General features: G+C 37.1%; 1 protein-coding gene across 7 annotated transcripts in view; it reads right to left on the bottom strand.

The window, feature by feature from the left end:
* PCCA (propionyl-CoA carboxylase subunit alpha) overlaps positions 1 to 12,210 on the bottom strand; it is a 439,915-nt gene that overhangs the window by 253,747 nt on the left and 173,958 nt on the right. For all 7 annotated transcript variants that reach the window (XM_030813631.1, XM_030813630.1, XM_030813633.1 and 4 more), the window contains 2 exons: positions 7,985 to 8,079; positions 3,412 to 3,562 (listed from right to left, as the gene is read on the bottom strand). In XM_030813631.1, the coding sequence (XP_030669491.1) occupies positions 3,412 to 3,562; positions 7,985 to 8,079 (246 nt within the window). The remainder of the gene's footprint in view (positions 1 to 3,411; positions 3,563 to 7,984; positions 8,080 to 12,210) is intronic.

Genomic DNA, 12,210 nt, shown 5'->3' with positions numbered 1-12,210 from the left:
GATAAAAACCAATGAATCATATATTTAAAAGAACCAAATAGAAATTTCAGAACTGAAATATAAACAATTGAAATCAGGAACTCAATGCGTGATTGATTAATTAAATACAGCATAAGGGAAGGTAAGAAAGACAGAAGAAATTATCCAAAAAAGATGAAAAATATCAAAGAGAGCATAAGAAACACAAGAGATATATTAAGGAGGTCTAAAATGAAAGTTATACGTTTATTCATCTGTGTGTGAGATTGTTCCAGAAGTAATAATGGTGGAGAATTTCCAAAAAAATATTAAAAGACATTAATCTACAGATAAAATAGTCAATGAATTCCACGTATACATGTAAATGAATCAGCAAAAAGTTAAAGGATATCTAACAAAAACAGAAATTAATAAATGCTACCAAAAGAAAAAAGCAATTATGTCCAAATAAGCAGAATGCAGAATGAGTGGGGAAGTCTCACCAGAAATAGTGAAATAATATTTTCAATAAATTGAAAAAAATACTGGCTAAACTAAGATTTTTAATTTTTTTTTTTTTTGGGTACAGACAGGTAGACAGGTTCTCACTATGTTACCCAGACTGATCTTGAACTCCTGGGCTCAAGGGATCCTCCCACCTCAGCCTCCCAAAGCACTGGGATTACAGGGGTGAGCCACCACACACAGCCAAGATGTCTAAGAAGAGCAAAAACGCATTTCATGAACGAGGCAACATAAAGTCATTGGCTGTCAACAAAAAGTTTGTCCCAAGTAAACCTCTAAAAGAAACTACCAGAAACAAAGATAAAGAAAAGGTAAATATGTGGGAGGAATGGAATGAATGATGACTAAAATAATAAGAGAAATGGCCTTGGGGGATAATTGTACCCAACTCAGGAGACAGTAAACGGACTTTAAACGTTCTAAGCTCCCTTGTCAGTCCGGCAGCTCAGGTGAAAAGATACTGTTATCAGATTTTGATACATTAAGGATGTATGTTGTAACATAGAGGTTCTACCAAAAGATCAGCAGTATTTATAACCCCCAAACTTGTACAGGAAAAAAATTAAATGATAAATACTGCAAAAGAAAGAAAAAAAAGGAAAAAGGCCAGAGATTGGACAAGAAGAAAACATTTTTAAAAATTAGAAATTTAAACTCAAATATACCAGCATTTCTGTTAACTTTCTAAGGAGCAAATGGTCAAGATACAAGACAAACACATCAAACTGGGCTGAAAAATTATACACTGCTTACAGAGGCACACGTGAACCGTCTTCAAACAGGTAGGTCGAGAGTAAAAGCATGAAGACAGCCACAGCACGCAAAAGATAACCATCAGGAAAGAGGTATAAATCCACGTGGAGCCCAGAACATCAGCTTCCCAACAGCTGGGGAGCGGCAAGGCCACTACTGAACTCACCTCAAAGTTCAAGGACACAAGGACGGTCTACCGCCAAGGCACAGGAACAGAAAACAGCCCTCCTGCACCCATGGTAGGGCTAACCAGGGCACAGGAGTCTCCCTCTGGGAAAGAGGCACAGGCACGAAGACACGGCTCCCATGAAGCACAGGGTCAGAGGCAAGCCCTCAAGCTCAGGATGAAGCAGGCATGCAGAAACCCCACAAGCAGCCCCTTGGTGCATGTGAGAAAACCACAGCAGGAAGGCTTAAGCTCGACCCAGCTCCTGCCTGCAGTGACTCAACACCCGCTCCCACCCACCCCCTCCCCCAAGGGCCTAATGGAAGAAGAGCTGACACTGTTTTCAGGCATAAGTATGCCTTCCTCAGTCTCTCCTGTCCTATTCCACCCCTTAGCCATCAGCCCATAATCCCCCCACTCACCCACCCCAGTCCTAGGCAAGTACTAATCTATTTATCTCTGTAGGTCACATGTGTTTTTTAATGGTGTACTGGACTGAAGAGTATCCCGTCAAAATTCACATCCACCCACAACCTGTGACCGCGACCTTACTGGGAAACAGGATCTTGGCAGAGGAAATCAGGTATGATGAGGCCGTACTAAATGGGAAGGGTCCTGAATCCAACGTGACTAGTGTCCCTATAGAGAACAGGAACCCTGGACACAGAGATGCACAGAGAGAAGGCAACGTGACAACTGCGGCAGGGATTAGAGTTATGCTGCCAAAGCCAAGGAACACCAAGGACTGTCGGCAACACCAGAACCAGGAGAGAGGCATGGAGTGGATTCTCCCTCCAACGCCCCAGGAAGGAACCCACTCAGCTGGAACCTGCATGATAGACTCTGGCCTCCTGAAGTATAAGAGAACAAATTTCTGTTGTGTTAAGCTACAGTTAATGATCATTTGTTATGGTAGTCCTAGCAAACGAACACAAATTCGATAAAAGTGGAAATAAACTATCTACAGAAATCTAATAGATAAAGAAATAGTGGCATTTTCTTAGAAAATGTATCATACAGGAGTTCCATGAAATAGCACAAATCTCACGAATGCCATGCTGAAAAAAGAAGCCAGGCACAAAAGAACAAATACTATATGATCCCATTAACATAGTTTTAAAAAACAAACAAAAGTAATAATGCTGCTTAGGTATGTGTAATTCAAAGGAAGAATGATATGAAAACTGAAGGTTCTGAGAAATCAGTCAGATAGGAGACAGCTCCAGGGGAGATGGAGGGGGAATCAGAATCATTGAGAAGGAGAAGAAAATGAGGCTGGTGTAAAAAGAGCTGGCTGTTTTGTAAATATTTCTAGACCCAGTTGATGTTTACATTGATTTTTGCTTTATAATAATACGTTTTCAATTATTCACCTGTGTTCTATGTATGTTTCTGTATAGTTCACAATTTAAACAAAAGAAAAAAGAGAAGAAGGAAGGAAATAAAGCCACCGGTTACAAAGCCAGTAGCTTCCTGAGATTTGGTTAGAACTAAGGAAGTATGTCCCCCAAAGCCAACAGTTCGAAGGGCAGCCACTTAATTCTCAACCTCCTCACTGTGGCAGAGGTGCCGGTTCCTGTGGGAGCCTGGCTGAGTGGTACAGCAGTGGGAATCACTCCCAAAGTTCACTCTGGGTACCCTTCCTTCCTCCATCCTTCCAAAGATTTTGCAATCACTGAATCACTTCCTATTTGTAATATCTAGAGTAATTTTTCTTAACAGCACATACACACTGACAAATACAGTTCATCTAGAAAGGTTCAAGAAAAAAACAAAGTGGTATTTCCAACATAAAGTATTAACAGTGACAAAGCAGAGGTCTAGCTATTGAACTTTAGAGGGATACTTATCCGTCATTCCTAACAGATGTCTTAACACAAGCATAAAAACTAAATCTTTATTTAACACTTTATGGAGTTAATTTTTTAACATTTATAAAACAAAAAGGGGTGGAGAAGGAAGGGTAAAGTACAGAGGCATGGAGAGGAATAAAAAACAGTTGTCATTACCTGGAGTCTTGTATTCATTTCTAAGAAATAAAAATTCTTCTTAGAGTCCACAAGGAACTCCACTGTCCCAGCAGAGGAATATTTTACTGCTCTGGCAAGAGCTACAGCTTGTTCTCCCATCGCTCTTCGAGTCTCCGCATCCAAAAAAATGCTACATATACAGAAAAAGTGTTTGTCTACATTTTGGACAAAAATCAAGTCATCTTTTGTGTGCATTACATAAATATTTTCTTAAAGTTTACTCAGATATAGACCATCTATACCAATTTAAGAATTCAAAATATGCTTTATATATGTTTTATAATATATGTTGACTATATTATTAAGCATAACATGCTTAAATAAGTCAACTTTAGATTTGTATAAAACTAACATTTGAACTTTTCACATTATTCTGCAACTTCAATCCATTTACAAAATATACAACTACTCTTCAACTTCTAATATTTAACATATATATTCAGAATTGCTTCGAGCCAAAAACTGGGAGAAAAATAACTTCTTAGTATCTAACATACACAATCAATCCTCATTGCTCATGTAGTCCATATTTACAAATTGGCCTACTTGCTGAAATTTATTTGTAACCCCAAAATCAATACTTAAGGCGCTTTCATGGTCCTTTGTGAACAAATGCAGAGAGGTGAAAAATTTGAGACTCCAGCATGCTAAGGCTGAACAAGGTGATGCTCTCCCTTCTTGTTTCAATGCTCATACTATAACAAGCATCCTTTTCAAGGTCTATTTAGTGTGACTTTTTTGCATTTGTGTGTGTGTGTGTCATTTCACGGTGTGAAATGGCCCACCACGCATTGTCCTTAGGTGCTGTCTGGGGTTCCCATGTGCAAGAAGGCCATGAAGTACTGTCTGGAGAAAATGTGTGGGATAAGCTTTACTCAGGCATGTGTTATAGTCTTGTTGGCCAGGATTGTGAGTTCACTGTTAATGAATCAACCACAGATATTAAATGAGAAATATACATAAAACAAAATTATGTATTAATCCACTGAGGAAAATGTTAAAAGCAAAGGCTCACAGGAACCTAACCCTGTATTTCCCCAGGAGCAATTATTCAGTGTTCACTAATTCAGTAATCAAGGTGACTTTAGAGAACATAACTGCCACAAATAACAAGAATCAGCAATACATCCACTAAATCCTGCACGTTTGGCTTCAAGATACCAAACCCACCTTCAAGCAGGCAAGTTAAGCTAAAATGACTTCAACAAACCCCCCAAAAAATATCATCAAACCACTTTTGCATTTTCACAGATTTTGCTTCTATGAAAGAAAGGCTCTGAGAAACAAAACATTAACTACTTTTCTACTTGTGGATTAAAATTATTCTCAAATGAGCAGGATTGAGATGACATGCTATAAAAGCTTTATTATGGAATAGTATAAAAAACTTGCATGAAGCGGCCTCCAATATATAGCAATTATTAATACATGGCCACTCTGGCTTTATCTATGCTACTTGCCCACTTCTCCACCAGGCCCACCCTTTATTGTTTTTAAAGTAAATCCCAAATTAGGTATCATTTCACTTGTAAAAACATACATATCTGTTTCTATGAGATAAAGTGCCCTTTTGTAACACAACTACACAAAAAACAAGAACTCCTTAAAGGCATTTAATATCCACTTGGTATTCAAATTTCTCTATCTCATAAATATCTTGATACAGCTGATTTCTTTGAATCAGGATCCAAATAAGGTCCAAAACTGCATTTGATTGGTTTTTCTCTTAAGACCCTTTTAATCTGTAATGCCCCTTCCCCATTTTCTGGCCAAGGATCTGGTCATTTTACTGTCTTATTCCTCACATTGTTGGTTCAACTGCATGCAACCCCACGGTGTCTTTTCACATTCATATTACATTTCTATTTCATATAGATTGCTAGTTAGACTCAGAGACTTGAATATATTCAAGTTGGATTGGGGTGGGGGAAGGGAAAGAGTTCACAGGTGGGAAGTGTACTTCCTACTGTCTCCCTTTTGGTGAAGTTAGAATAAATCAATGAGTTCAAGTGTTATGAATTATCTATAATATAGTTTGCATTAACCTAATGTATAGACTAGATGACATTTCAACAATAATTGGCTGACAAAATTAACGCAACTAAAAAAAAAAAAACCCAACTAACAATTAATAGCATAACATTTGGAGGATCTCAGTGCAGCTCTGTGAAACTCTATCTTTCTCCTATTTGATCTTGCTCTTGCCCTTTTCAAAAGCCCTGCTAGATATCCAGAGATATGAGTGACCCTAGCTAGCATTGCCCTCAAAGCACATTAGTAGAGTCTTTTTTTTTTTTTTTTAATTTTTTTTTTGGTGGGGTGGGGAAGAACAGGGTCTGGCTCTGTCACCCAGGCTGGAATCTGGTGGCATGATGTCGGCTCACTGCAACCTCAACCTCTGGGGTTAAGCAATCCTCCCACTTCAGCCTCCCAAGTAGCTGGAACTATAGGCATATGCCACCACAGTCAGCTGATTTTTTATTTTTTTGTGAAGATGAGGTCCCACTATGTTGTCCAGGCTGGTCTCAAACTCTTAGGCTCAAGCAATCCTCCCACCTCAGCCTCCCAAAGTGCTAAGATTACAGGTGTGAGCCACCGTGCCCAGCCGATTCTTACTCCAGGAACTGAAAACTACACATTCCATTTATTTTAACATTTCACAGTGTACAAATACATATGAGGTCAGTATTAATGATGAGTTCTAGTTTTTTCATTTTGATTCCTATTGCTGTAAATTTTCCTTTTTTCCTCTAAATAAGTAGATACGGTATTCATTATGAAAAGTTTATATTTCTAGACAAAGAGAAAAAACAAACACATTTTATGATTCAAGGTTCCCAGTCTGGGAAAGATTTCTATCCCAGGTAAGACTTGAGTAGGTTTTTACTAAAAACATAATGTTAATTGAATTGGAATTGATAATCAGTCAAGGAAACAGAAAATTGCAAGACATGTGTGTTGAAGACTCTTACTGTTCCAGTGGTATCCTTTTTCCCCTTCCTCCATACTGCAGTACTACAGTACTAGTTCTAGCTCAGCACATGGTTTCTTATGAAAAAGATATTTACAAGTCTCCCTAGCTTAAGTGTCTAACTTCAGATCAACACCAAGTAATTCGCTTCAGCACCTTCCAGGATCTTCCTAAAGACACAGGAAGAGGATTCTCTTTGGCTTTTCTTCTTCCTCCCTTCTTACATCCTGTTCCTGGGCCTTGACAACTAGATGGCCACATCTTATGTAAGCTACACAGTTCTTCACAGCAAACTGGCTGGTGTGTAAGCACAAGCATCCCATGAGAACAGGAAGTGGAAGCTGGCAGTTTCCCAAGGCCTGGCCTGGAAACTGGCACAGCATCACTTCTAAGTAGTCTATGGGTCAAGCATTCATAGAGCACAAAATCAAGAAAAGGGAACAATGATCCTTCCCCTCACTGCTCAAAGAGAAAAATGGCAAAGGATTTGGGGTCCATGTTTTAAAACTAATACACCATGCCATATTTTTAAAAACCAATGTAACTAAAATAGAGTTTAATTTTTACCATTACTCTGGGATTAAAAATATACTCACATTCTCACTTACTATTTTCAGAAACTATATAGGCATTATATCAAGATATGCTAGCTCTGCTGATTAAAGCTACAATAAGCTATACTTCTTAGTGTCTGGTAATTAAAAATTACTAGGAACACTCACTTGAGGATTTTTAAGAACAAAGAGAATACCAGAGTATATACAAATAGCAACCTAGCATCAATGAGAAATGAGGTCCCATACACCAAACTCATGAAAGGTGCCCTGGAGAAGTACCCAAAGTGGCTCTGATAATTCAAGGAATTTCCTAGAACCACACTCCAGAAGCCTTTCATGGTAGGATAAATTCAGGACCAACTTCATGAACGCTTCACCAACATGAAAGTCTAGAAGGCATATATATCTCAGAAATCCCATGAAATACCACCAGGTTCCATACTTCCTAGAAGCCTGCAGAAGTCACAGTTGGCTGTCTACCAACTTTCTCCTCTAATAAAAATCCACTTCTTTTTCAAGTATTCTCTCACTTTTACACATTAAAGCACTGAGGAAATCAAGTAACAAATTCTTAATTATAAAAATATGCAGTAATAGAGTCTACATGAACATTAGTGCAATTGTAGCCGATAAAGCAAACAAATAAAAAAAGAAATGTGGCTGGGTGCAGTGGCCCACACCTAGAATCCCAGCACTTCGGGAGGCTGAGGTGGGCTAGTCTCTTGAGGCCAGGAGTTCAAGGCCAGCCTGAGCAACATGGCAAAACCCCATCTCTACAAAATACAAAAATTAGCTGGGCATGGTGGCACTTGCCTGTAGTCTCAGCTACGTAAGAGGCTGAGTTGGGAGGATCACTTGAGCCTGGGAGGTGGAGGCTGCAGTGAGCCGTGATTGCACCACTGCACTCCAGCCTGGGCAACAGAGTGAGACCCTGTCTCTGAATGCATGAGTCAGTGAATGATGAATGAATGAATGAAATGCATAAAAGCAGCCGCTTTATAAATGTTCCTTAGGAGAGACTTACCTTGGTGCTTCCTCCACCACCTTCTGATTTCTCCTCTGAATTGAGCACTCTCTTTCATTAAGCCATAAAGCATTCCCATGTTTATCACCTAGAACCTGAAAGAGCAATACCATTTGAAAAACCATATAACCACACCCACAAAGTAGATGATGGTTAATATTTTCCCCATGCAAGATCTCTTGGTTTTTGATATTCAAACCTCATAGTATATACATACCTCTCAAAACATTATTTTGATTCATGTTAACAAAGGAAAACTATACTTATTACTCCAAAGCTCAATAAAACGTTTTTATCAAAAAGATTTGAGGAAAAAGTGTTCATATCACCTTTCAAATACAATGAGTAAAACATTAGAATCAGTCGTACAAATTTTGTGAAGGACACTGAGTGTTAGTGAAGGCGATAAACACTGGATGTCAGTGTTGCTGTGGAGTGCCACCACAGCTTTATTACAAACATCTGCTTGATGTTAACATTATTAAATGTCTGTTGATTGGGAAATGACATTGTATGCATTTCCACCCAATATGTAATCTGTTATTTATCTATGGATGTCTTTACTGTGGTTTATTTTTGTTCTAGGAAACTGCTAAAGGTCTGGAGTTAATATACAAACATAATAGTTTTTCCCATTTGCAATACTCAATGAACATCTCTAACCTGAAAATCTAAAATCCAAAATATTCCAAAAGCTGAAATTTTTTGACATGACACTCAAAGGAAATGGTCACTAAAGCATTTTGAATTTTCAGATTAGGGATACCCAACCAGCAGGTATAAACGCAAATATTCCAAAACCCAAAAAAATCTGAAATCTGATACACTTCTGGTCCCAAGCATTTCAGTTAAGAGATACATTCAGCCTATAATGGAAAATAAGCTGAGATTGCCAGATAAAATACAAGATACCCAGCTACATTTAAATTTCAGATAAACAATGAATAATTTTTTTCTAGCTATGTCCCAAGTTTACATGGAACAACGATTTAAAAAAATCACTGCTAATCTGAAATTCAAATTTAACATGTATCTTTTCAGCTAAATCTGGAAACTCAAAAGCACCTCTTCATTAAAATTTTTGCCTAGAACATTTGATTTTCAGAAATGGACCAATCTATTTTCAGATTTAAGGAGTTGATGTATATTTCTGAATACATATATTAGGTTTACAGAGGTAAGATCTGTTTTAGAAGCCAAAAGACCAGGCACTAATTTTAGTTCCAAACAGCTATGCAACTTCTCTGGACAAGTCATTCTGTTTCTTTGTGCATTATAAATAAACAGCAGGTAATATCAATCTTAATATTTTATATGGCTTCTGAAAAAAATCAAATAAAGATCATGGTTATAATTGGTAAAATGTAAAATAAATAGTTAATATATGACTGTAAAGTTATTTTTTAGGAACAAACCCTTTCTGAAACTCAAGAATGATTCCAAGCAATGAAGGAAAACATAACAGCAATAAAATGCCAATAAGGTGGAATTTTCTAAGACTCCAAGGTGGCTGCATGAAGTAAATCTAAAAATATTTGAAATCATTAAAATAACTCTCAACCTCTTTTTAAATTCTAGTTGACAAGAAAGTAAAAGTAGACAGTCTCCAAGAAATAAAGCCAAAATAACCATGAATTCTCAGAAATATTTCCAACTATAAAATATCAGATTCATATACAGAATCAAGAGTTTGTTCTTCTCTAAATTCTGTATGGTCTCCCAGTTCATTTTTTAAAAATTCTGTGCACTTACTAGGCATTCAACAGAAATGATTTGCTGATTATTTATTCCATTAAATAAATGAGGAAGCCATGTAATCAGAAAACATTATAAGTAAATACTGCTTTTAAGGGAAGTTAATCCTTAAATGCATCATGAGTTTTTAAAAAATTTTATAGGTTTACACATACTGAATGTAGAAAAATCTCTAAGCTATACTGCTTCCTGAAAAAGCTTTATTATAATAGACAATGTCACATAATGCAAGCCTATTGGTATCCCTAGACCCAACCCAGGAAATGCTAGTAGTGCCCTGGTTGAGAAATACTAGTTTACGCCACAAAGAGAGGTGCCATTCACACTGCCAGTGCAGTTTCACTGTGGAAAGGACATAGTATATAATGGCTCATGTGAAAAATAACAGGTGACATACACACATATACTTCATAGACTATGTATGGAGGAATAGCCAAGAAACAGTAACGGTGCCTGCATTTAGGGACAGAAACTAGAGAACTTAGAGATAGAGTAAAAGGGATGCTCACTTTTATTAATTACCCTTTATCATGTGCAGAAATTAATATAAATAAATAAGTGGAAACTAAAGAAAAGTAAACTAAAAGCCCTTCTAAGTATAGATCAGATATGAGAACATCTGTGTGGCCTATTTAAGTTACTGGGAGGCATTTTCACTTATGTTTAAAAATATCACCCAGGCTGTATGCCATGGCTAAATAAAATAAACTAAAAATCTGATCTAGGTATGTAATTATTTAACACAAAATAACAAACATTTATTGAGTATTAGTAATGTGAAAGGCAATGGTCTGGTTGCTGGGGACAGCAAATGAGTAAGACCTACTCTCTACCCTCAAGGACCTCATGGCCTATTAGGAAATTCAACTAGTTAAAGATAAAACAGCCTACCTAAGTGGTCTTCCACTAGTGTGAACAAGTGCTAGATGGGGAGTACAGTGAAGGACAAAATTAATTCTGCCCCTAGGATCTTACAAGAAGGACAAGCTAAATATCTCCCTTAAATTACAGATTTAAATAGCCAACTGTCTACTCAACATCTACACTTAGATATCTAATGGGCATTTCAACCTTGATTTGTCCAACTTTATAACCTGATTTCCTCCCTTGAAAACAAGCACATCTCACAGTCTTTCCTATCTCAGTAAAAGCCCATTCCATTCTTCTCATTTCTCAGGCAAAAACCCTAAAATCACCTTATTTTTTTTTCTTGTACATAACATCCATCTATTAGAAAATCTGGTCTACCTTCACAAAATATCCAGAATTCTAGCCTGGGAGACAGAGTAAAATTCTGTCAGAAAGAGGGAAGGAGGGAGGGAGGGAGGGAGGGAAGAAAATTCAACATTGTTAAGATGTCAATACTCCCCAGAATAATCTCTAGATTCAATACGACCCAAATACAAATCTCCCATCAGATGGGGTGTGTGGAAGTGGAGGTGGAGGTGGGAGGGGGTGGGTGTAGGTGTAGGTGTCTGTAGGGGGAACAGGTTGACAGGTGAAGTCTAAAATTTTCATGGAAATTCAAAGAACCTAAAGAGAATGAAAACTATCTGCAGAAAAACAATACATTTAGACCACTTACAAAATCAGGTTTCTAGATTTATTGTAAAAGCAAAATAGTTAAGACAATGACTAAATCTCACTTAATTTGCAACAAAAGGTCACTGCAATAAATGATGCTGGAAAAAGTGGATATCAGAATTTTAAAAATTACTCTGACCCTGCCTCACACCAAACAAACAAAATAATAATAAGTAAAGGAGAGTAACAGACTTAAATATCATACCTAAAACAAAAAAACTCCTAACTAGGGTACACAAAGTAGACTTAAACTTGACTTCACTATAATTCAGAACTTCTGTTCTTTGAAAGACATTATTATCAAAGTGAACAGGCAAGCCGCAGGAAGGGAGAAGGATACACTATACATACATCTGACAAAGGACTCATAAACAAAATAGATACAGAACTCAGACACTCCAGTAATTTTTAAAAATCTAATTTGAAAAAGGAAGGCAAGGATGAAAGTTTGAGAAGTCACTTCACAAAATAAGCCATTCAAATGGTCAATAAACTTATAAACAGATGCTTAACATCATTACTCATCCGGGAAATGCAAATTAAACAGACATACCATCGTAAGTCCACTAATATGGCTAAATGTTTTCAAAAATTGAAAATATCAGACATTGGCAGGGGTGGTATCAATGTAAACTCTCATGTATTTCTGGTGGGAGTATGTATTAGTACAACCAGAGTACCCACTAAAACTAAAAATAACCTTACTATGTAGTCCAACAATACCTCTCCTCAGTCTATCCTAGAGATGTATATATGCTCATAAAAAGACATAGCAATTTATTTCTAATATAAAGAAACTAAAAACCCAAAGATTCATTAATAACAAAATGGATAAATTGCAAGTGAGTCAAACAATGGGAGAGCACAGAGCAATTCTTAGAAGCAAA

Source organism: Nomascus leucogenys, chromosome 5 (genome assembly GCF_006542625.1).
Source record: "Nomascus leucogenys isolate Asia chromosome 5, Asia_NLE_v1, whole genome shotgun sequence".
In the NCBI taxonomy this organism is placed as follows: Eukaryota; Metazoa; Chordata; class Mammalia; order Primates; family Hylobatidae; genus Nomascus; species Nomascus leucogenys.
This window is presented reverse-complemented; position numbering and strand designations above follow the sequence as displayed.